The sequence below is a fragment of the Mya arenaria genome, chromosome 6, assembly GCF_026914265.1.
Source record: "Mya arenaria isolate MELC-2E11 chromosome 6, ASM2691426v1".
Classification (NCBI taxonomy): Eukaryota; Metazoa; Mollusca; class Bivalvia; order Myida; family Myidae; genus Mya; species Mya arenaria.
The window spans coordinates 78,589,191-78,613,009 of record NC_069127.1 but is presented as its reverse complement, the minus strand read 5'-3'; the positions used below and the strand labels follow the sequence as shown (position 1 = coordinate 78,613,009).

Genomic DNA, 23,819 nt, shown 5'->3' with positions numbered 1-23,819 from the left:
TCGGAATGAATCTAGGCCTCATCAATTTTCAATAATATTGGTAGAGATCGGCTAAGAAATGGAGGCTACATGTATATTGTGTTCACACGCCGTATTGTAGCATTTTTTACAATTTTCAGGGCCATAATCCAGTCATGCATATATGGATCTGGCTGGTTTTCCAACGGAACCTTAATTAAATCAATCCCTTACTACTTTAACAAGTTAAGTAAATATCGGATGTTACATGGAGGCTGTATTGTATTCGCAAGCTCAATTATTGTAATTTCGACAAGGGCAATAATCCAGTCATCCATAAGCAGATTTGGGAACCGAAGTGTCAGCAAAATCTAACTACTGTCTAAGTTTGATGAAGATCGAATACGAAAAAGAGACTCTATCGAGTTCACAAGGTGCATTATAGGAACCATGACCATTTCGAGACCCATAATCCAGGCACACATGGGTGGATTTTACTGGAAAGAAACCGAGCTCTCATCCATGGATAACTAACTACTGTATAAGTTTGATTGAGGTGCAATCCAAACTGAAGATATTTATTTCGTTCACGCGCCATCGCATAAGTTATCTGGCCTATGCCCAGCAGAGCTTAAAATATAAATACCAGAATAAATAAATATGCAATGCTAAACTGAATTCGTCAGCAAATACAACATTTCATAAAGTTTGCTTTCAGTCTCAGTACATTTATATTCATATATTAAAATAAACCTTAAGGCAATTTTCATGTGTATTTCTTGCATAACTATTAAACTCATTCCGCCAAATATCGTGGATTGTGTTTTGCAATGAGCATCGCCAGGCGCGTAGCTAGGGCCAATTTGGGATTATGCAGATCGACGCCTTGGGGTTTATTTACCCCTTCCCCACCTACCCCCCCCCCCCACACACACACACACCCTTTTTTACATTTTATTTCAAATTCGGGTTATTTGGTATAACAAAAACTTTGTCCTGTCAAAATTTCATTACGCGCCTGATCGCCTCTCTTACAGGCAACTATAAAGAAATGATGTGATTGAATTTGTTACAGGCACTTGATATATTAGCTTTAGGTCAGGAAATTGACATTCAATGTACAACATTTGGATTAGTATGTTTCCGTTTTCATGAAAATTGAAACAGTAAATCCCAACATGTTTGCATCCATTTATGTACGATAATATAAGACATAAGCGTAATTAAACTTTTCATAAGGTACTGATTTAATTTAACTGAACTCAGTCTCAAATTTATACCGCTTTCGTCGACTAAATAAGTATACTACAACACAATATATGAAAATACTAGCTGTTAAATTGTAAGATAAAACAATTAACCATTAATTTCAGGAACCAACAATTAAGATAAAAGGGTATAAAACTAACTTACCATTACAAAACTGAAGGAGCCCCCTTATCCGTGTCATCCAGTTCATTAACTTCTATCGCTCCGACTAACACTTCCTCCTTTCGGTTTCACAGTCACGTGACCACGCCACTCTGTTTAGTGCGCACACACTATGAAAAACGTCGCTGTTTAAATAGTGCTGTACTATGTATCTTTTTGGAATGTAATTAAAAAATGAAATGTTTAAAATAAGAACATATACACTTTAATCCAGTGAATATGAATGTGTAAAAATAATGGTTTACATTTGCAATCATTGTGATTTGTCATTAATTATGAGTCGTGTGTATGCTTCTTATTTCATGAAGAATTAATTGCAGTCAACTCCAACCACTCATTCGTCATTTGTAATTGTTTAAAATATATAACGTTTAGCATTGCGGACTGATATTTCTACACGAGTATGGAGGTATTGCTGACTATGTATACTCAACTTATCAGTTGGTTCAGGCGAACCTTGTTATCTTGGTTGATAAAACAAGCGCCTTGTATTTACATTTAGCGGGTTAATTATACCGTATCCGTATCTCTAATGTATCTACTTAAATGTACATCAACAAAATGACAAAACTTGTTCAATAAGGTTATTGTTCAAAGTATTTACTAGCCTTCAAATAGTTTAATCACTAATTTTTTTGCATTGTAAGTGTTTTATGAGTACCAAACATGGGCGGGAAGCAGTCGTTTCCGATGGTGCAGATACCGAAAGGCAGAACGTTCGTGGTAACAGGCGCATCCAGAGGTAAGTGAAACATTTTAATGTGTCATTTTATGTTACGTACTGAAAGTACCTTTTCATGATAGTAATTGCATGTTTGACATACTTTCCGTAGGTTAATAAGTATTTGAGGACAGACGTTCTGAATGGCCTTACACAGTGCAAAAGTTGGTTTAGGTTTTACTTATTTCTTATAGATCGATTGTGACGGGAGGTGATAGCTTATATAATCACTCTCGAGTCCGTTTCCTGTGTAGAAACAAGTAATAGTGTCAATTTTGAGAAGCCTTGAGAAAAAACCCGTGGTAGGGATCAAACCCACACTTGAGTGAGAGGCGGACACCTATACCACTAGACCACTCCCAGTTTAATTTCGAGTTACACGGCCATACCTAGATGTTCTATAATGATTCGAGCAGCCGTATTTTGCTCAACAACATAACAATTACTAGAAGAGATTGTTGGTGGTACCCGGCTTCCAGTACCAAACATCATAACAAAACAGACACTCAGCAACATAACAATTACTAGCTGAGATTGTTAGTGGTACCCGGCTCCCAGCACCAAACATCATAACAAAACAGCCACTCAGCAACATAACAATCACTAGCTGAGATTGTTGGTGGTACCCGGCTCCCAGCACCAAACATCATAACAAAACAGACACTCAACAACATAACACTTACTAGCTGAGATTGTTAGTGGTACCCGGCTCCCAGCACCAAACATCATAACAAAACAGACACTCAGCAACATAACAATCACTAGCTAAGATTGTTGGTGGTACCCGGCTCCCAGCACCAAACATCATAACAAAACAGGCACTCAGCAACATAACAATCACTAGCTGAGATTGTTAGTGGTACCCGGCTCCCAGCACCAAACATCATAACAAAACAGACACTCAACAACATAACAATCACTAGCTGAGATTGTTGGTGGTACCCGGCTCCCAGCACCAAACATCATAACAAAACAGACACTCCACAACATAACAATCACTAGCTGAGATTGTTGGTGGTACCCGGCTCCCAGCACCAAACATCATAACAAAACAGACACTCAACAACATAACAATTACTTGCTGAGATTGTTAGTGGTACCCGACTCCCATCACCAAACTTCATATCAAAACAGCCACTCAACAACATAACAATTACTAGCTGAGATTGTTAGTGGTACCCGGCTCCCAGCACCAAACTTCATATCAAAACAGACACTCAACAACATAACAATCACTAGCTGAGATTGTTAGTGGTACCCGGCTCCCAGCACCAAACATCATAACAAAACAGACACTCCACAACATAACACTCACTAGCTGAGATTATTAGTGGTACCCGGCTCCCAGCACCAAACTTCATATCAAAACAGCCACTCAGCAACATAACAATTACTAGCTGAGATTGTTGGTGGTACCCGGCTCCCAGCACCAAACATCATAACAAAACAGACACTCAGCAACATAACACTCACTAGCTGAGATTGTTGGTGGTACCCAGCTCCCAGCACCAAACATCATAACGAAACAGACACTCCACAACATAACAATCACTAGCTGAGATTGTTAGTGGTACCCGGCTCCCAGCACCAAACATCATAACAAAACAGACACTCCACAACATAACAATCACTAGCTGAGATCGTTGGTGGTACCCGGCTCCCAGCACCAAACATCATAACAAAACAGACACTCAACAACATAACACTCACTAGCTGAGATTGTTGGTGGTACCCGGCTCCCAGCACCAAACATCATAACAAAACAGACACTCAACAACATAACAATCACTAGCTGAGATTGTTGGTGGTACCCGGCTCCCAGCACCAAACATCATAACAAAACAGACACTCAGCAACATAACAATCACTAGCTGAGATTGTTGGTGGTACCCGGCTCCCAGCACCAAACATCATAACAAAACAGACACTCAGCAACATAACAATCACTAGCTGAGATCGTTGGTGGTACCCGGCTCCCAGCACTAAAGAACATAACAAAACAGACACTCAGCAACATAACAATCACTAGCTGAGATCGTTGGTGGTACCCGGCTCCCAGCACTAAAGAACATAACAAAACAGACACTCAGCAACATAACAATCACTAGCTGAGATCGTTGGTGATACCCCGCTTCCAGCACCAAACATCATAAAGAAACAGACAATCCACAACATAACACTCACTAGCTGAGATTGTTAGTGGTACCCGGCTCCCAGCACCAAACATCATAACAAAACAGACACTCAACAACAAAACAATCACTAGCTGAGATTGTAAGTGGTACCCGGCTCCCAGCACCAAACATCATAACAAAACAGACACTCAACAACATAACAATTACTTGCTGAGATTGTTAGTGGTACCCGACTCCCATCACCAAACTTCATATCAAAACAACCACTCAACAACATAACAATTACTAGCTGAGATTGTTAGTGGTACCCGGCTCCCAGCACCAAACTTCATATCAAAACAGACACTCAACAACATAATAATCACAAGCTGAGATTGTTGGTGGTACCCGGCTCCCAGCACCAAACATCATAACAAAACAGACACTCAGCAACATAACAATCACTAGCTGAGATTGTTGGTGGTACCCGGCTCCCAGCACCAAACATCATAACAAAACAGGCACTCAGCAACATAACAATCACTAGCTGAGATTGTTAGTGGTACCCGGCTCCCAGCACCAAACATCATAACAAAACAGACACTCCACAACATAACAATCACTAGCTGAGATTGTTGGTGGTACCCGGCTCCCAGCACCAAACATCATAACAAAACAGACACTCCACAACATAACACTCACTAGCTGAGATTATTAGTGGTACCCGGCTCCCAGCACCAAACTTCATATCAAAACAGCCACTCAGCAACATAACAATTACTAGCTGAGATTGTTGGTGGTACCCGGCTCCCAGCACCAAACATCATAACAAAACAGACACTCAGCAATATAACACTCACTAGCTGAGATTGTTGGTGGTACCCGGCTCCCAGCACCAAACATCATAACGAAACAGACACTCCACAACATAACAATCACTAGCTGAGATCGTTGGTGGTACCCGGCTCCCAGCACCAAACATCATAACAAAACAGACACTCAACAACATAACACTCACTAGCTGAGATTGTTGGTGGTACCCGGCTCCCAGCACCAAACATCATAACAAAACAGACACTCCACAACATAACAATCACTAGCTGAGATCGTTGGTGGTACCCGGCTATCAGCACCAAACATCATAACAAAACAGACACTCAACAACATAACACTCACTAGCTGAGATTGTTGGTGGTACCCGGCTCCCAGCACCAAACATCATAACAAAACAGACACTCAACAACATAACAATCACTAGCTGAGATTGTTGGTGGTACCCGGCTCCCAGCACCAAACATCATAGCAAAACAGACACTCAACAACATAACAATTACTTGCTGAGATTGTTGGTGGTACCCGGCTCCCAGCACCAAACATCATAACAAAACAGACACTCAACAACATAACAATCACTAGCTGAGATTGTTGGTGGTACCCGGCTCCCAGCACCAAACATCATAACAAAACAGAACACTCCACAACATAACACTTACTAGCTGAGATTGTTAGTGGTACCCGGCTCCCAGCACCAAACTTCATATCAAAACAGCCACTCAAAAACATAACAATTACTAGCTGAGATTGTTGGTGGTACCCGGCTCCCAGCACCAAACATCATAACAAAACAGACACTCAGCAACATAACAATCACTAGCTGAGATCGTTGGTGGTACCCGGCTCCCAGCACTAAAGAACATAACAAAACAGACACTCAGCAACATAACAATCACTAGCTGAGATCGTTGGTGATACCCCGCTTCCAGCACCAAACATCATAAAGAAACAGACAATCCACAACATAACACTCACTAGCTGAGATTGTTAGTGGTACCCGGCTCCCAGCACCAAACATCATAACAAAACAGACACTCAACAACATAACAATCACTAGCTGAGATTGTTAGTGGTACCCGGCTCCCAGCACCAAACATCATAACAAAACAGACACTCAACAACATAACAATTACTTGCTGAGATTGTTAGTGGTACCCGACTCCCATCACCAAACTTCATATCAAAACAACCACTCAACAACATAACAATTACTAGCTGAGATTGTTAGTGGTACCCGGCTCCCAGCACCAAACTTCATATCAAAACAGACACTCAACAACATAATAATCACAAGCTGAGATTGTTGGTGGTACCCGGCTCCCAGCACCAAACATCATAACAAAACAGACACTCAGCAACATAACAATCACTAGCTGAGATTGTTGGTGGTACCCGGCTCCCAGCACCAAACATTATAACAAAACAGGCACTCAGCAACATAACAATCACTAGCTGAGATTGTTAGTGGTACCCGGCTCCCAGCACCAAACATCATAACAAAACAGACACTCCACAACATAACAATCACTAGCTGAGATTGTTGGTGGTACCCGGCTCCCAGCACCAAACATCATAACAAAACAGACACTCCACAACATAACACTCACTAGCTGAGATCGTTGGTGGTACCCGGCTCCCAGCACCAAACTTCATATCAAAACAGCCACTCAGCAACATAACAATTACTAGCTGAGATTGTTGGTGGTACCCGGCTCCCAGCACCAAACATCATAACAAAACAGACACTCAGCAATATAACACTCACTAGCTGAGATTGTTGGTGGTACCCGGCTCCCAGCACCAAATATCATAACGAAACAGACACTCCACAACATAACAATCACTAGCTGAGATTGTTAGTGGTACCCGGCTCCCAGCACCAAACATCATAACAAAACAGACACTCAACAACATAACAATCACTAGCTGAGATCGTTAGTGGTACCCGGCTCCCAGCACCAAACATCATAACAAAACAGACACTCAACAACATAACAATTACTTGCTGAGATTGCTGGTGGTACCCGGCTCCCAGCACCAAACATCATAACAAAACAGACACTCAACAACATAACAATCACTAGCTGAGATTGTTGGTGGTACCCGGCTCCCAGCAACAAACATCGTAACAAAACAGACACTCCACAACATAACACTCACTAGCTGAGATTGTTAGTGGTACCCGGCTCCCAGCACCAAACTTCATATCAAAACAGCCACTCAAAAACATAACAATTACTAGCTGAGATTGTTGGTGGTACCCGGCTCCCAGCACCAAACATCATAACAAAACAGACACTCAGCAACATTACAATCACTAGCTGAGATCGTTGGTGGTACCCGGCTCCCAGCACCAAAGAACATAACAAAACAGACACTCAGCAACATAACAATCACTAGCTGAGATCGTTGGTGATACCCGGCTTCCAGCACCAAACATCATAACAAAACAGACACTCAACAACATAACAATCACTAGCTGAGATTGTTAGTGGTACCCGGCTCCCAGCACCAAACATCATAACAAAACAGACACTCAACAACATAACAATTACTTGCTGAGATTGTTAGTGGTACCCGACTCCCATCACCAAACTTCATATCAAAACAGCCACTCAACAACATAACAATTACTAGCTGAGATTGTTAGTGGTACCCGGCTCCCAGCACCAAACTTCATATCAAAACAGACACTCAACAACATAATAATCACAAGCTGAGATTGTTGGTGGTACCCGGCTCCCAGCACTAAACATCATAACAAAACAGACACTCCACAACATAACAATCACTAGCTGAGATTGTTGGTGGTACCCGGCTCCCAGCACCAAACATCATAACAAAACAGACACTCAACAACATAACAATTACTTGCTGAGATTGTTAGTGGTACCCGACTCCCATCACCAAACTTCATATCAAAACAGCCACTCAACAACATAACAATTACTAGCTGAGATTGTTAGTGGTACCCGGCTCCCAGCACCAAACTTCATATCAAAACAGACACTCAACAACATAATAATCACAAGCTGAGATTGTTAGTGGTACCCGGCTCCCAGCACCAAACATCATAACAAAACAGACACTCAACAACATAACAATCACTAGCTGAGATTGTTGGTGGTACCCGGCTCCCAGCACCAAACATCATAACAAAACAGACACTCAACAACATAACAATTACTTGCTGAGATTGTTAGTGGTACCCGACTCCCATCACCAAACTTCATATCAAAACAGCCACTCAACAACATAACAATTACTAGCTGAGATTGTTAGTGGTACCCGGCTCCCAGCACCAAACTTCATATCAATACAGACACTCAACAACATAATAATCACAAGCTGAGATTGTTGGTGGTACCCGGCTCCCAGCACCAAACATCATAACAAAACAGACACTCCACAACATAACAATCACTAGCTGAGATCGTTGGTGGTACCCGGCTCCCAGCACCAAAGAACATAACAAAACAGACACTCAACAACATAACAATCACTAGCTGAGATCGTTGGTGGTACCCGGCTCCCAGCACCAAACATCATAACAAAACAGTCACTCCACAACATAACAATCACTAGCTGAGATTGTTGGTGGTACCCGGCTCCCAGCACCAAACATCATAACAAAACAGACACTCAACAACATAACACTTACTAGCTGAGATTGTTAGTGGTACCCGGCTCCCAGCACCAAACTTCATATCAAAACAGCCACTCAGCAACATAACAATTACTTGTTGAGATTGTTAGTGGCTTCAGTTTATTAGGACCGAACATGATATCGAACCAGACACTTAACAACATAACAATAAGTAGCTGTGATTGTTAATGGTACCCGGCTCCCAGCTTAAAAACAGACACTTAACATAAGTATCTTCCATGGCCGAGAGTGTAAAATAGGTTCATTCCGACCCGAGCGTAGGGTGTTTTGCGGAAACAAGGTTTACAGAGAATGGGATGAACCTATCTTACAAAAGCGGCTATGTTGGATGCTTTTTCTCCCAACTCAGTTAAACCAAATTAAGTAAAAATGTATTTTTTGCTTGAACTATTTTGTGCGTAGTGAAAATAAATGCGTATGGATATGCGATAATTCGTGGTTGTCATGGATATGCGCGCAGTGATTCAGATTATGTTAATACATGTAGACAAATCGGTCTTTAAATAGTTCGAATGAGAGTGAAGCATTACTTCTTAAAAGGCGCGTGAAAACTGTTGAAGCGAGAAATAATTAATTAGCATTTTAAATATTGCCACAAGACAAAGTTTCAATGATGCTACAGACGACAGTCTTCAACAAGGGAGGTAATTACAATGTGATGACCATTAAAAAGGAGTTTCATACGGGCATTTTATCTTCGCCCGTGGGCAAGATAAGAATTTCTAGCATGGTCAAATTTTATGATCTACTTATCTGAGGTGGGAGAAACAATCACTGCAGTTTAACATTAGAGATTTTCTGACATTTCAAACTGCAGTTATTCATAGTTATTTTATGCTAGATAGGAGTGACCCCTTTGATAAATCTTAAGAGAAAATATTTTTTTAGGTTAAATGTCACTAAATTTTGTACAGGTCAAATGACACCAAAGCAGGAGTTCATTCCCATCAAATCACAGTGAAAACAACCAATACGCAGAGATTACATAAATATTTAAAGATCGTGAGTGTAAAACATACATATTGCCGTTACCGGCTCGGTCAACGAAAATAGTGGTACTTTTTGGGTGGTTGTATGACACCGGTTTTTGAGATCCCAACTTCACCCCAAAATTCATCAATACATTTCTAAAAGCAATGTTAGTGAGCTTGAATATATATCACCGTACTATTCAATAATCGTATTAACGAAGTGCAAAAACTGAAAACTTCCATGTCAAGAGTTTTTGGAGAGGACGCGTAAACGACTTCTTGGACAGACTTAGTCATTTGGTAGACAAGAGCTGCAGAGAAATTTAAGTAGGAAACATTCCGGCAAGCGCAAGGAACAGTCGGATTCATTCAATAGTATCTGATTGTTAAATTTAAACACGTGGTTGTTTGCAGGTATCGGTTATGAGACTACTAAGTGGATTGCCATGATGGGCGGCACCGTGGTAATGGCCTGCCGCTCCCAAGACGCTGCCGTACAGGTGCATGCAACATTTATCGTAGCTATAAAACAACTGTTAATAGGGGACTCCCCAAAATACAATAATTTAAACCCTTTAGAACATGGTCTTTTTGTTACATCTGACAGAGAGAGGCTGCTCTGCCTACGTATTCGAATAACAAGACTTAACTACATGGGTATGTATGTAACCATACCATTTATTAGAAGCAAATGCCTGATGAATTGGATGAAGTACATGTATTAGTATTATAAAATCCATATCTATTTCATGCACTTTGTTAATTTTCAAACCAATACTGTATGTTATATTCGGTAACCCAAGGCAATGCGGCGCATGAATAAAGAGTACAAGGAGTTGAAGTCAAGGGGGGAAACACCAGGACTAGTGGACGTGGAGGAGTTATCACTGTACTTCATGCCCCTGGATCTTTCGTCCCTGCAGTCCACTAAGGAGTTTGTACACACCTACAGAGAGTCAGGCCGGCCCCTGCACGTCCTGGTGTGCAACGCGGGGGTGGTGAAAGCCATTCCAGGTAGCGTAATATCATTGCAGAGGGGTATTTTAGGTACCATTATATCATAAAGAAATCGTTTTATCATAATGTAGGTGTATCTTAGGTAGTCTCATAACGTGTTTTTAGGTATCGTAATTTCATAATAAAGATATATTTTTTGGTAGTGTCATAACGTATTTATATCATAATGAAGGTGTATTTTAGGTAATGTAATATCATTGTAAAGCTCTATTTTATAAAGGTACCCTAATATCATAATGAAGGTGTATTTTCAGGCTGTGTCATATTGTTACAGAGTTGAATTTTAATTATTGAGATGTTGTTTTTAGGTACCGTAATATTATAATGAAGGTTTATTTTGATCTTGGTTGATACGTCTTTATTATAAGCCAAAGATTTGTACATTCCGCACTTTAACTACATCGATGGCATAGGCCTTGATTATTTCAATAGAAACATTGTGTTTGGCCATGTATCGCGCGCTGAAAGGGCCAATAGAAACAGTGTGTTTGGCCATGTATCGCTCGCTGAAAGGGCCTATGCAAACAGTGTGTTAGGCCATGTTTCGCTCGCTGAAAGGGCCTATAGAAACAGTGTGTAAGGCCATAAATCGCTCGCTGAAAGGGCCAATAGAAACAGTGTGTTAGGCCATGTATCGCTCGCTGAAAGGGCCAATAGAAACAGTGTGTTAGGCCATGTATCGCTCGCTGAAAGGGCCTATACAAACAGTGTGTTAGGCCATGTATCGCTCGCTGAAAAGGCCAATAGAAACAGTGTGTTAGGCCATGTATCGCTCGCTGAAAGGGCCAATAGAAACAGTGTGTTAGGCCATGTATCGCCCGCTGAAAGGGCGTATAGAAACATTGTGTTTGGCCATGTATCGCTCGCTGAAAGGGCTTATAGAAACATTGTGTTAGGCCATGTATCGCTCGCTGAAAGGGTCAATACAAACAGTGTGTTTGGCCATGTATCGCTCGCTGAAAGGGCCTATAGAAACAGTGTGTTAAGCCATGTATCGCTCGCTGAAAGGGCCTATAGAAACAGTGTGTTTGGCCATGTATCACTCGCTGAAAGGGCCTATACAAACAGTGTGTTTGGCCATGTTTCGCTCGCTGAAAGGGCCTGTAGAAACAGTGTGTTTGGCCATGTATCGCTCGCTGAAAGGGCCTATACAAACATTGTGTTTGGCCATGTATCGCTCGCTGAAAGGGCCTATAGAAACAGTGTGTTTGGCCATGTATCGCTCGCTGAAAGGGCCTATAGAAACAGTGTGTTTGGTCATGTATCGCTCGCTGAAAGGGCCAATAGAAACAGTGTGTTAGGCCATGTATCGCTCGCTGAAAGGGCCTATAGAAACAGTGTGTTAGGCCATGTATCGCTCGCTGAAAGGGCCTATAGAAACAGTGTGTTAGGCCATGTATCGCTCGCTGAAAGGGCCAATAGAAACAGTGTGTTAGGCCATGTATCGCCCGCTGAAAGGGCCTATAGAAACATTGTGTTTGGCCATGTATCGCTCGCTGAAAGGGCCTATAGAAACATTGTGTTAGGCCATGTATCGCTCGCTGAAAGGGTCAATACAAACAGTGTGTTTGGCCATGTATCGCTCGCTGAAAGGGCCTATAGAAACAGTGTGTTAAGCCATGTATCGCTCGCTGAAAGGGCGTATAGAAACAGTGTGTTTGGCCATGTATCGCTCGCTGAAAGGGCCTATACTAACAGTGTGTTTGGCCATGTATCGCTCGCTGAAAGGGCCTGTAGAAACAGTGTGTTTGGCCATGTATCGCTCGCTGAAAGGGCCTATACAAACATTGTGTTTGGCCATGTATCGCTCGCTGAAAGGGCCTATAGAAACAGTGTGTTTGGTCATGTATCGCTCGCTGAAAGGGCCTATAGAAACAGTGTGTTTGGCCATGTATCGCTCGCTGAAAGGGCCAATAGAAACAGTGTTTTTGGCCATGTATCGCTCGCTGAAAGGGCCTATACAAACAATGCGTTAGGCCATGTATCCCTCGCTGATGGCTATGTATCGCTCGCTGAGAGGGCCAATAGAAACAGTGTGTTTGGTCATGTATCGCTCGCTGAAAGGGCCAATAGAAACAGTGTTTTTGGCCATGTATCGCTCGCTGAAAGGGCCAATAGAAACAGTGTGTTTGGCCATGTATCGCTCGCTGAAAGGGCCTATAGAAACATTGTGTTTGGCCATGTATCGCTCGCTGATAGGGCCTATAGAAACAGTGTGTTAGGCCATGTATCGCTCGCTGAAAGGGCCTATAGAAACAGTGTGTTTGGCCATGTATCGCTCGCTGAAAGGGCCTGTAGAAACAGTGTGTTAGGCCATGTATCGCTCGCTGAAAGGGCCTATAGAAACAGTGTGTTAGGCCATGTATCGCTCGCTGAAAGGGCCAATAGAAACAGTGTGTTAGGCCATGTATCGCTCGCTGAAAGGGCCTATACAAACAGTGTGTTAGGCCATGTATCGCTCGCTGAAAGGGCCTATAGAAACAGTGTGTTAGGCCATGTATCGCTCGCTGAAAGGGCCTATAGAAACAGTGTGTAAGGCCATGTATCGCTCGCTGAAAGGGCCTGTAGAAACAGTGTGTTAGGCCATGTATCGCTCGCTGAAAGGGCCAATAGAAACAGTGTGTTAGGCCATGTATCGCTCGCTGAAGGGGCCTGTAGAAACAATGTGTTAGGCCATGTATCGCTCGCTGAAAGGGCCTATAGAAACAGTGTGTTTGGCCATGTATCGCTCGCTGAAAGGGCCTGTTGAAACCATGTGTTAGGCCATGTATCGCTCGCTGAAAGGGCCTGTAGAAACAGTGTGTTAAGCCATGTATCGCTCGCTGAAAGGGCCTATACAAACAGTGTGTTAGGCCATGTATCGCTCGCTGAAAGGGCGTATAGAAACAGTGTGTTTGTCCAGGTATCGCTCGCTGAAAGGGCCTAAAGAAACAATGTGTTAGGCCATGTATCGCTCGCTGAAAGAGCCAATAGAAACAGTGTGTTAGGCCATGTATCGCTCGCTGAAAGGGCCTATACAAACAGTGTGTTAGGCCATGTATCGCTCGCTGAAAGGGCGTATAGAAACAGTGTGTTTGTCCAGGTATCGCTCGCTGAAAGGGCCTATAGAAACAATGTGTTAGGCCATGTATCGCTCGCTGAAAGAGCCAATAGAAACAGTGTGTTAGGCCATGTATCGCTCGCTGAAAGGGCCTATACAAACAGTGTGTTAGGCCATGTATCGCTGGCTGAAAGGGCGTATAGAAACAGTGTGTTTGTCTAGATATCGCTCGCTGAAAGGGCCTATAGAAACAATGTGTTAGGCCATGTATCGCTCGCTGAAAGAGCCAATAGAAACAGCTTGTTTGGCCATGTATCGCTCGCTGAAGGGGCCTTTTAGAACCATTGTTTTCTACGATTAAAAAAACGACCTTTGTTTTTGAAATTTATTTTATTTTTATTTTAGAGAAAACAGACGACGGCTTTGAGAGCATGCTACAGGTATATAAAATGCATAGACATGTTACTTATGGATGACATACAAATTTAGAATTATAAACATCAAGGCACACCTTAGTTAAGGGCCTATTTAGATACTGTATGATTTGTAATGAAAGATCGATTGCTTGCTTGCTTGCTTGCTTGATTGCTTGATTGATTGCTTGCTTTATTGATAGATTGATTGATTGATTGATTGATTGATTGATTGATTGATCGATTGATTGATTGAATGAATGATTGATTGAATGATTGATTGCTTTTCTACGCCAGGTAAATTACCTGAGTCACTTCCTACTGGTAGGTCTCCTACTGCCGATGATGAAGAACGCCGCGGCCGATGATGATATACGCGTTGTCATGGTTTCCAGTGACGCACATAGGTAAACTTCCATATGATCAATTGTAATTATTTAATATTTGATAGCAGTGGTTTATTATGCTTTACTACCATACTATCCTACTAAAACTTATATAACCTCGTTGTTTAACACCTATGACTCTTCTCTATTTGTGAAATGATCAAAGATGTGTTCATGTTTGAAGATTTTCGTATTGTGTGTAATTTTATATTGTAATATTTCAGGATGTGCAAGTTTGATTTAGAAACAATTGATTATTCCGGTGAACCAGAAAAGTTCGGTTACTTTGATTATTATGGACGCTCAAAACTCTATCAGGTATACATTTTGATATGTAATCTCTAGAATGTGTATTCAAAGTGCATTGAACTTTGGCATTAACATAACTGACAGAATAATCCAAAATTGTATCCAAAGATTTCAAGAAAATCCTGATAAAATTAGAATTGTAATTGGCGACCTAAGTAACGCGCTTTACCAGAGATACGTTACAAGAGACGGCGCATCTTACCAGAGAGGGCGCACTTTACCAAAGAGGGCGCACATTACCAAAGAGGATGCACTTTACCAGAGACGGCGTACCTTACAAAAGAGGGCGCACTTTACCAAATAGGGTGCACTTCACCAGATAGGGTGCACTTTAACAGAGTGGGTGTACCTTACCTGAGAGGGTGCACTTTACTAAAGAGGGTGTACCTTACCTGAGATGGTGCATTTTACCAGAGAGGGGGCACCTTACCAAAGAGGGTGCACTTTAACAGAGTGGGTGTATCTTACCAGAGAGGGTGTTCCTTATTTGAGAGGGTGAAACTTACCAGAGAGGGGGCACCTTACCAAAGAGGGTGCACTTTAACAGAGAGTGTGTTCCTTACCGGAGATGGTGTACCTTACCTGAGAGGGTACTTTACCAGAGAGGGAGCACCTTACCAAAGAGGGTGCACTTTAACAGAGGGGGTGTTCCTTACCTGAGAGGGTGTACCTTATCTGAGAGGGTACTTTACCAGAGAGGGAGCACCTTACCAAAGAGGATGCACTTTAACAGAGATTGTGTTCCTTACCTGAGAGGGTGTACCTTACCTGAGAGGGTACTTTACCAGAGAGGGAGCACCTTAACAAAGAGGGTGCACTTTAACAGAGGGGGTGTTCCTTACCTGAGATGGTGTACCTTACCTGAGAGGGTACTTTACCAGAATGGGAGCACCTTACCAAAGAGGATGCACTTTAACAGAGATTGTGTTCCATACCTGAGAGGGTGTACCTTACCTGAGAGGGTACTTTACCAGAGAGGGAGCACCTTATCAAAGAGTGGGTGCACGTTAACAGAATGGGTGTATCTTACCTAAGAGGATGTACCTTATTTGAGAGGGTGCACCTTACCAGAGAGGGAGCACCTTACCAAAGAGGGTGCACTTTAACAGAGAGGGTGTTCCTTACCTGAGAGGGTACTTTACCAGAGAGGGAGCACCTTATCAAAGAGGGTGCACTTTAACAGAGAGGGTGCTCCTTACCTGAGATGGTGTACCTTACCTCAGAGGGTACTTTACCAGAGAGGGAGCACATTACCAAAGAGGTTGCACTTTAACAGAATGGGTGTTCCTTACCTGAGAGGGTGTACCTTACCTGAGAGGGTACTTTACCAGAGAGGGAGCACCTTACCAAAGAGGGTGCACTTAAACAGAGAGGGTGTTCCTTCCCTGAGAGGGTGTACCTTACCTGAGAGGGTACTTTACCAGAGAGGGAGCACCTTACCAAAGAGGGTGCACTTTAACAGAGAGGGTGTTCCTTACCTGAGAGGGTGTACCTTACCTGAGAGGGTACTTTACCAGAGAGGGAGCACCTTACCAAAGAGGATGCACTTTAACAGAGAGGGTGTTCCTTACCTGAGAGGTTGTACCTTACCTGAGAGGGTATTTTACCAGAGAAGGAGCACCTTACCAAAGAGGTTGGTACTTTACCAGAGAAGGTGCACTAAAGCAGAGAGGGTAAACCTTACCTGGGAGGGTGCACTTTAACAGAGTGGGTGCACTTTAACAGAGAAAGTGAACCTTACCTGAGAGGGTGCACTTTAACAGAGTGGGTGCACTTTAACAGAGATGGTGAACCTTACCTGAGAGGGTGCACTTTAACAGAGAGGGTGTACCTTACCTGAGAGGGTGCACTTAAACAGAGTGGGTGCACTTTAACAGAGAGGGTGAACCTTACTTCAGAGGGTGCACTTTAACAGAGTGGGTGCACTTTAACAGAGAGGGTGAACCTTACCTGAGAGGGTGCACTTTAACAGAGTGGGTGCACTTAAACAGAGAGGGTGAACCTTACCTGAGAGGGTGCACTTTAACAGAGTGGGTGCACTTTAACAGAGAGGGTGAACCTTACCTGAGAGGGTGCACTTTAACAGAGTGGGTACACTTTAACAGAGAGGGTGAACTTTACCTGAGAGGGTGCACTTTAACAGAGAGGGTGTACCTTACCTGAGAGGGTGCACTTTAACAGAGAGGGTGAACCTTACCTGAGAGGGTGCACTTTAACAGAGTTGGTGAACTTTAACAGAGAGGGTGAACCTTACCTGAGAGGGTGCACTTTAACAGAGAGGGTGTACCTTACCTGAGAGGGTGCACTTTAACAAAGATGGTGTTCCTTACCTGAGAGGGTGCACTTTAACAGAGTGGGTGCACTTTAACAGAGAGGGTGAACCTTACCTGAGAGGGTGCACATTAACAAAGAGGGTAAACCTTACCTGAGAGGGTGCACTTTAACAGAGAGGGTGAACCTTACCTGTGAGGGTGCACTTTAACAGAGTGGGTGCACTTTAACAGAGAGGGTGAACCTTACCTGAGAGGGTGCACTTTAACAGAGAGGGTGTACCTTACCTGAGAGGGTGCACTTTAACAGAGAGGGTGTACCTTACCTGAGATGGTGCACTTTACCAGAGAGGGTGTACCTTACCTGAGAGGGTACACTTTACCAGAGAGGGGGCACCTTAAGACAGAGAGACATGATGCACCCTACCAGAGAGGGCGCACCTTTCAACAGAGGGCTCGCCTTACCAGAAAGATTTAGTGTTCCGTACCGGAGATGGTGTACTCTACCAGAGGGGACACATCTTACCAGAAATGGTGCACTTTACAAGAAATGGTGACCGGACCTGAGAGGGCGCACCTTACCAGACAGACATGGTTCACCCTACCAGAAAGAGCACACCTTACCAGAGAGTGTGCGTCTTAAACAGACAAGGTGTACCTTACCAGAGAGGGAGGGTGTGCCTTACTTACTGAGAGGGTGCACCTTACCAGAGAGCGAGCGCCTCATCAGAAATGGCGCGCGTTACCAGAGAATGTGCACCTTACCAGAGAGGGCGCGCCTTATTAGAGAGGGTGCTGCCTTACAGAGAGGGTGCACATAACCAGAGAGGGCGCGCCTTGCCAGAGAGGGTCCACCTTACCAGAGAGTGCGCGCCTTACCAGAGAATGTGCACCTTACCAGAGAGGGGGCACCTTACCAGAGATGGTGCACCTTAACAGAGAGGGTGCACATAACCAGAGAAGGCGGGCCTTACCGAAAACGGCATGCCTGTGGTTACATTTCCTGAGCTAGACTTGAATGCAAAGAAATACACAAAACACTGTTCGCATAAAAGAATGTGCTTGTACCTGAAAGGGGCTATACACCATATGATGAAATAGCGAAAACAAAAAGAAAATTATCGAAAATTGACATAAAGTTGGAATCGATGTGTACGATACATTGAAATTAACTAATTGAAGTACCATACAGTTTACAATTAATTTATTTTTCGCAGTTTTTTTCGTATTTCGCCATTTAAAAAAAGATTACTAGGTATGTCTACCTAGTAGAATTTATTCTTATGCGTGATTGACTAGGCGATGTTATCACGTGATATTACCAAGTAAGGTATATAGCTTAAATATTACGACGGTTAAGTGTAAGCCTTCGTAGCACAGTGGATACAAAACTGGACTGCAATTTCGGCGACACCGGTTCGAACCCGGTCTCTGACTCGATTTTCTTTACAATTATGATATCAAAGTGTCAAACATTTTATTAAATAATTGTCCTGAGATTCGTTACAGAAAAAAAGAAGATTTTGGTGCCAATCTGGTGTATAGTCCCTTTAACCGAAGTAATAAATTGCCTCTTTCATGCCTTATATAATGTGTTTAGATCATGCAAGCTCACTGTCTACGACGTCGGTTGCGGAACACAGGTATCACCGTCAGTGCCGTGCACCCCGGAATGGTGGAGACGGACATTGGCCGGGAATTCCTAGACAACAAAATGTGGCAGCTGTTCGTTTCCTTTAATAGACTAATAGGTAAGTGACTGATGTGCAATAATCAAAACGGGTATATAGCCAAACAAACATGAATGCGGATCGAAACATTGTAAGCAATGGTTGACCCGCCATGTCTCGTTTCGACAGCGACACATTCCTGTTTGTAACGTCTTACAGCTTCTAATAAGCAAAACTTGAAAAAAAATTGAGACGCCATCTTTGTGACCTTTAAAGAACTGGGCGTGGTTCGTCAAAATTCGAGTAGGTGCAAAGCGTAGAGCTGACACTAGCAAAGTTCAGAGAGAGGTCGCATGGGCGGTTTGCCATCATCTTAAAAATTCCTGAACCATATATATTAGTCTTTGTGACGATAAATAGCAAAACTGTGTGTAGAACTGAATAAATGTATTGTAACGTTGGCAGTATGACGTCAGGACTATCCCTGCCTTACAGGTATGCTGCAGTGTCCGTATGACGGGGCGCGGACGGTGATTGACCTTGCCGTTAACCCTGCCCTGCAAGGGGCGCCCGCCGTCTACTACAAGAACTGTAGCCCTGGTGGTTCCTCCGCGGCCGCCAGGTGAGCAGCCCCCTATTTGAATCGTCCCTTCCATAAATACAAAAGAACCACTGTGCAGTTGTTGTTGTTTTTATCTTTAGGTACACTCTTTGGAATTTCACTTTAGAGTATTGCATAAAAAGCGTACGTTTAACATTAACTGACAATACACGATACTAACCTTTAATATATGTAAATTGTACATATAAAATTACAGAAGTGTTAATATATTTCACAAATTAACTTTAACGTTCTTTGTATTTCCAGGAACGAGGTACACCAAGAGGCTTTGTGGACGTGGACGATGGAAACATTAAAAGACCATTTCAAAGAGGATGAAGTATACTGTTTGGAGGGAGCTGATCCTGTCTGACTTTAGTGAAAGACGTGTGACCTTGTAACCAAATGTGTGTGACCTTGTCATACCTTGAGTGAAAAGCGTGTGACCTTGTAACCAAATGTATGACCTTGTCATACCTTGAGTGAAAAGCCTGTGACCTTGTAACCAAATGTACGACCTTGTCAGACCTTGAGTGAAAAGCCTGTGACCTTGTAACCAAATATATGACCTTGTCATACCTTGAGTGAAAAGCCTGTGACCTTGTAACCAAATATATGACCTTGTCATACCTTGAGTGAAAAGCGTGTGACCTTGTAACCAAATATATGACCTTGTCAAACCTTGAGTGAAAAGCCTGTGACCTTGTAACCAAATATATGACCTTGTCATACCTTGAGTGAAAAGCGTGTGACCTTGTAACCAAATGTATGACCTTGCCATACCTTGAGTGAAAAGCGTGTGACCTTGTAACCAAATGTATGACCTTGTCATACCTTGAATGAAAAGCCTGTGACCTTGTAACCAAATATATGACCTTGTCAGACATTGAGTGAAAAGCGTGTGACCTTGTATGAAACATGTGTAGCCTAATGTATGAAATCTAGTGACATTGTGTAGATTGTATGCAAAAAAAAGTGACCTCGTAGGTCTAAAAAACCATGACATTGTGTAGATTGTGTGCAGAATGACATTGTGTAAAAATGTGGCATATCAGTTTGAGTGACAAATAACATTCTGCTGTTACTAGGCAATGTTGGAAGTCTAATGGATTTCATTTAATTCCTGTTAGCGTATGAGACTCCTTCTACATTCTGTGATATTTATGCGGCATGGGAACTCGTATTACATTTCGTGATTTTCACATAATAATAGATATACATTTGTTACAAAGGGAGGTAAAAAGTGCAGCATGGTTTCAGTATCGCACATCCGTAGTTATGCCTCCTATAAGTATTGTGCTGCTACTTAAAGGAAATAACACTTAACGACAATCAAGCATAAGAACTTATATTGATCGATACACATAGTACATTTTAAAAGTATACTCGCACAAAATCGTCATGCCGTTCACCTGCAAAGAACAGTTTTAATGAAGGACAATCATTAATTGCGAAATATCATTAAAATATGCTACTAGTATGTATATATATACATTATTATACATGTTTAATAATGATAATAATGATAATAATAATAATAATGGGTGAATTGCTATAAATATAAAAAAGAAATGAAAGTGTATTTATACCTATTGTTAAAATAATGAAATGTAAAATGCAACTCTTGAGATCACTATTAAGTGAACAAATAAAATAACCTTAACACTCTACCATATGTTTTTGTCAGAGAATGTGTATATATTTACAAGCTTTACACATAGATTAATAGACAGCATATTGAATTAAGCCTCTAACCAAACTCCAAGATGGCAAAAAACTGTCGACAAAACTAATAGCTATCGAAAAGTAGATGACTAAAATAAAACTGATAGCTAGAACTGTCGACAAAAACTGATAGCAAGAATGTCAACAGAACTGATAGCAAGAATGTCAACAAAACTGATAGCTTAATAAAACTGAAAGCTTAAACTATTGACAAAACTGATAACCTAAACTACCGAAAAAAATGATAGCTTAACCGTCCACAAAACTGATAGCAAATATTGTCGATAAAATTGATAGCAAAAATTGTCGATAAAATTGATAGCAAATATTGTCGATAAAATTGATAGCAAAAAGGGTCGACAAAACTGATAGCTATAACTATGGAAAAAAGATAGCTAAAACTATCAAAAAAAATGATAGCTAAATCGTCCACAAAACTGATAGCAAATATTGTCAATAAAACTGAAAGCTAGAACTGTCGACAAAACTGATGGCAAACCTTTCAACAAAACTGATAGCGTTGACTGTCAACGTTGATTGTCATCAAAACTGATAGCGTTGTTCTAAAGTATGAAACTTTCAACCAAAGTAATAGCAATAAGCATCCAACGTTCGTATAAATGTTGACAAAATCCGTCGCAATTTAAATGCTGTTTATATGTGACACAAAACTCTGAGGAATTAACTGGCTGCTATAGTCCAGTGGATATCATTAACGGATCTAGAGGGTGGATCGTCCAATTTTACTTTTCATTTCAATATTTCGTGAAATTACAATAATTCTGCATGTTGTGAAAGTAAGTTTTAGTCTTAATACTCTCCGAAATAACTATATTTGATCACATCAAAACTAAAAACTATGGGCCTTTAGAATCAAGCTATCACTCATTCTTGATTGGTTTATCTATAAGTATAGTCAATAATGCATTCGTTGGCCCATGCGCATTGTTCATTTGATCATGAATTTACGCATTCGTTTAATTTCTAACATCCTTTTCATAAAATAAAAGCATTTTTGTGACTGTTCTTTAAACGATAAAGTAGCGAAAATGTCAGTCGGATACTTAACTGCATTGCCAGAAATTAAAAGGATCGTAGGGCCTAGGGCTATTCATGCCAAGTTTGACTCCTATCACATAGTCAGTTCACTACACAGTTTCGCGTGCGTGCTTCTGCAGCCATTGTCGCACATATTCAGGGCGGTAATTGAGAGGCCCAAGTCCACCCCTGAACACAACAACACCGTCAACGAGCACGTACAGTCTTTCCGGAAGTGCCGCATACACTTCCGGTCCCTCGTTATCCATTGAGTCGACCAGAAGGGCCCCCTTTAGTCCCTCCGCATCGAGAACGGAAGCGGCTTCGATGCGTTCTTCAATGTTGGTGTGTTGGTACCGGCTGTATTTTTTGTGGTTCAACAAAGCCCAGCCGTCCAGCGGATGCGCTTCGGCGACGTAGACTGTGACAAAGTCGGCGACGTTAGCGTAACGTGCAACCATGTCATTGTATACGTCTAGTTGTGACATAAACGGAAGTCAGGAACAGCTTCCGAAATTAATGACCAGCGGCCGTCCAGGCTTTTGCAAGTTTTTGAGGTTAGTGGCAACACCATCCATCGTGAACAGTTTAATATTCGGCGCTACCTTTTGCACTCTTAACGCACACGTTAAGTCTTTGTAGCCATCCTGTATCATTGTTCGTAGCGCGCTGCAGTTTATATTAAACCTAAACCATTCCTCGTAGAAAACTGGATCGATCTTGTTGCTACGGCACCCACAACATATATGCGCACACCGGAAGCAGCTGACCACAGCCGCTACGAGGACCATCACCAGGAACATGAGCGACGCTCGCAATATCGCAAGCACGAATAGGAACGCGCGTAAAACGCAGCAGGGTCCTTGAGGCAATTTTTTGCATTCCGCCATTGTGGTTCCGTAAATTATTCGAACCAATGTTTCATAAAGTTTTCTTCCAAATTAATACACGGAATTAACCCTAACTGTGTTCGTCGGAAACCAACAACAGACAGAGGTTCTAACCTGTACAAACAGCCTTTAAATACTAATAGTTCTGATCGAGAAACCCAACATTAACCTTGTATTTTATAAGTTATAGGGCACATGTAAGACAGGCGTGACAGGGTATTTCGTGAAGACCGATTTTTGCGACCGTTTTACCGAGTTATTTAAATTCATACTCGACAAAGTAATTTGAACTGTTATGTGTCTGTTGATTCACTTCCCTGGAGATCTGTGAAAGAGATTCAGACTTTATATAATATGCATATGATAGGTAAAATCCAGGTGAAGTATCTACAATTTGAAGGCCACATAAAAAGCAGACGTCAGGAAATCGTTTCAAGGTTAAAGCAGAAGCATCGACCGCTCAGCATAAAGCTCTTTGGAAAAAAGAAGAAAGATTTCATTTCAATGGGCATTCCCCGCATTAGCTAGTCCATGTGTTTATATTCTTCATGAATGGAAGAATAAATAACAGCTCATGGGTATATAATCTAACTAGCTAATAACGATAGACGTCGGATTTTAAATAGAATGTTCAATTTCTAAAACCAAAACCACAAAATTTCAAATGTTGCCGAAATATGTCTATATTGTTTATACTATATCCCCGGCGGGTACCGATTTTGAATCATATTGCCGACGACAGCGCTTTGTATTTTTCTAATTTA

At 42.0% G+C, this 23,819-nt stretch overlaps 2 protein-coding genes and 1 pseudogene across 9 annotated transcripts in view; 1 reads left to right on the top strand and 2 right to left on the bottom strand.

Moving 5' to 3' along the window:
- Positions 1-1,506, bottom strand: part of LOC128236866 (phosphatidylinositol phosphatase PTPRQ-like) — a 33,823-nt gene extending 32,317 nt beyond the window's left edge. For all 6 annotated transcript variants that reach the window (XM_052951995.1, XM_052951990.1, XM_052951992.1 and 3 more), the window contains exon 1: positions 1,372-1,506. In XM_052951995.1, coding sequence (XP_052807955.1) covers positions 1,372-1,374 — 3 coding nt within the window. In that variant the 5' untranslated portion in view covers positions 1,375-1,506. The remainder of the gene's footprint in view (positions 1-1,371) is intronic.
- On the top strand, positions 1,485-21,060 carry LOC128236868 (WW domain-containing oxidoreductase-like). Of its 3 annotated transcripts, none has more exons than XM_052951999.1 (10): positions 1,485-1,552; positions 2,037-2,131; positions 10,111-10,196; positions 10,500-10,710; positions 14,159-14,193; positions 14,464-14,573; positions 14,777-14,870; positions 18,732-18,882; positions 19,297-19,423; positions 19,670-21,060. In XM_052951999.1, exons 2-10 carry the CDS (start codon positions 2,056-2,058, stop codon positions 19,773-19,775), a joined length of 996 nt encoding a protein of 331 aa, XP_052807959.1. In that variant the 5' UTR covers positions 1,485-1,552; positions 2,037-2,055; the 3' UTR covers positions 19,776-21,060. The 3 variants fall into 3 exon arrangements, with proteins under 3 accessions (XP_052807959.1, XP_052807958.1, XP_052807956.1); XM_052951998.1 differs by having other exon boundaries at positions 1,551-1,671; XM_052951996.1 differs by lacking the exon at positions 1,485-1,552 and adding an exon at positions 1,669-1,798.
- A 28-nt stretch (positions 21,061-21,088) lies between these two features.
- On the bottom strand, positions 21,089-23,136 carry LOC128236869 (type I iodothyronine deiodinase-like; annotated as a pseudogene).
- Between the last annotated feature and the right edge of the window lie 683 nt (positions 23,137-23,819).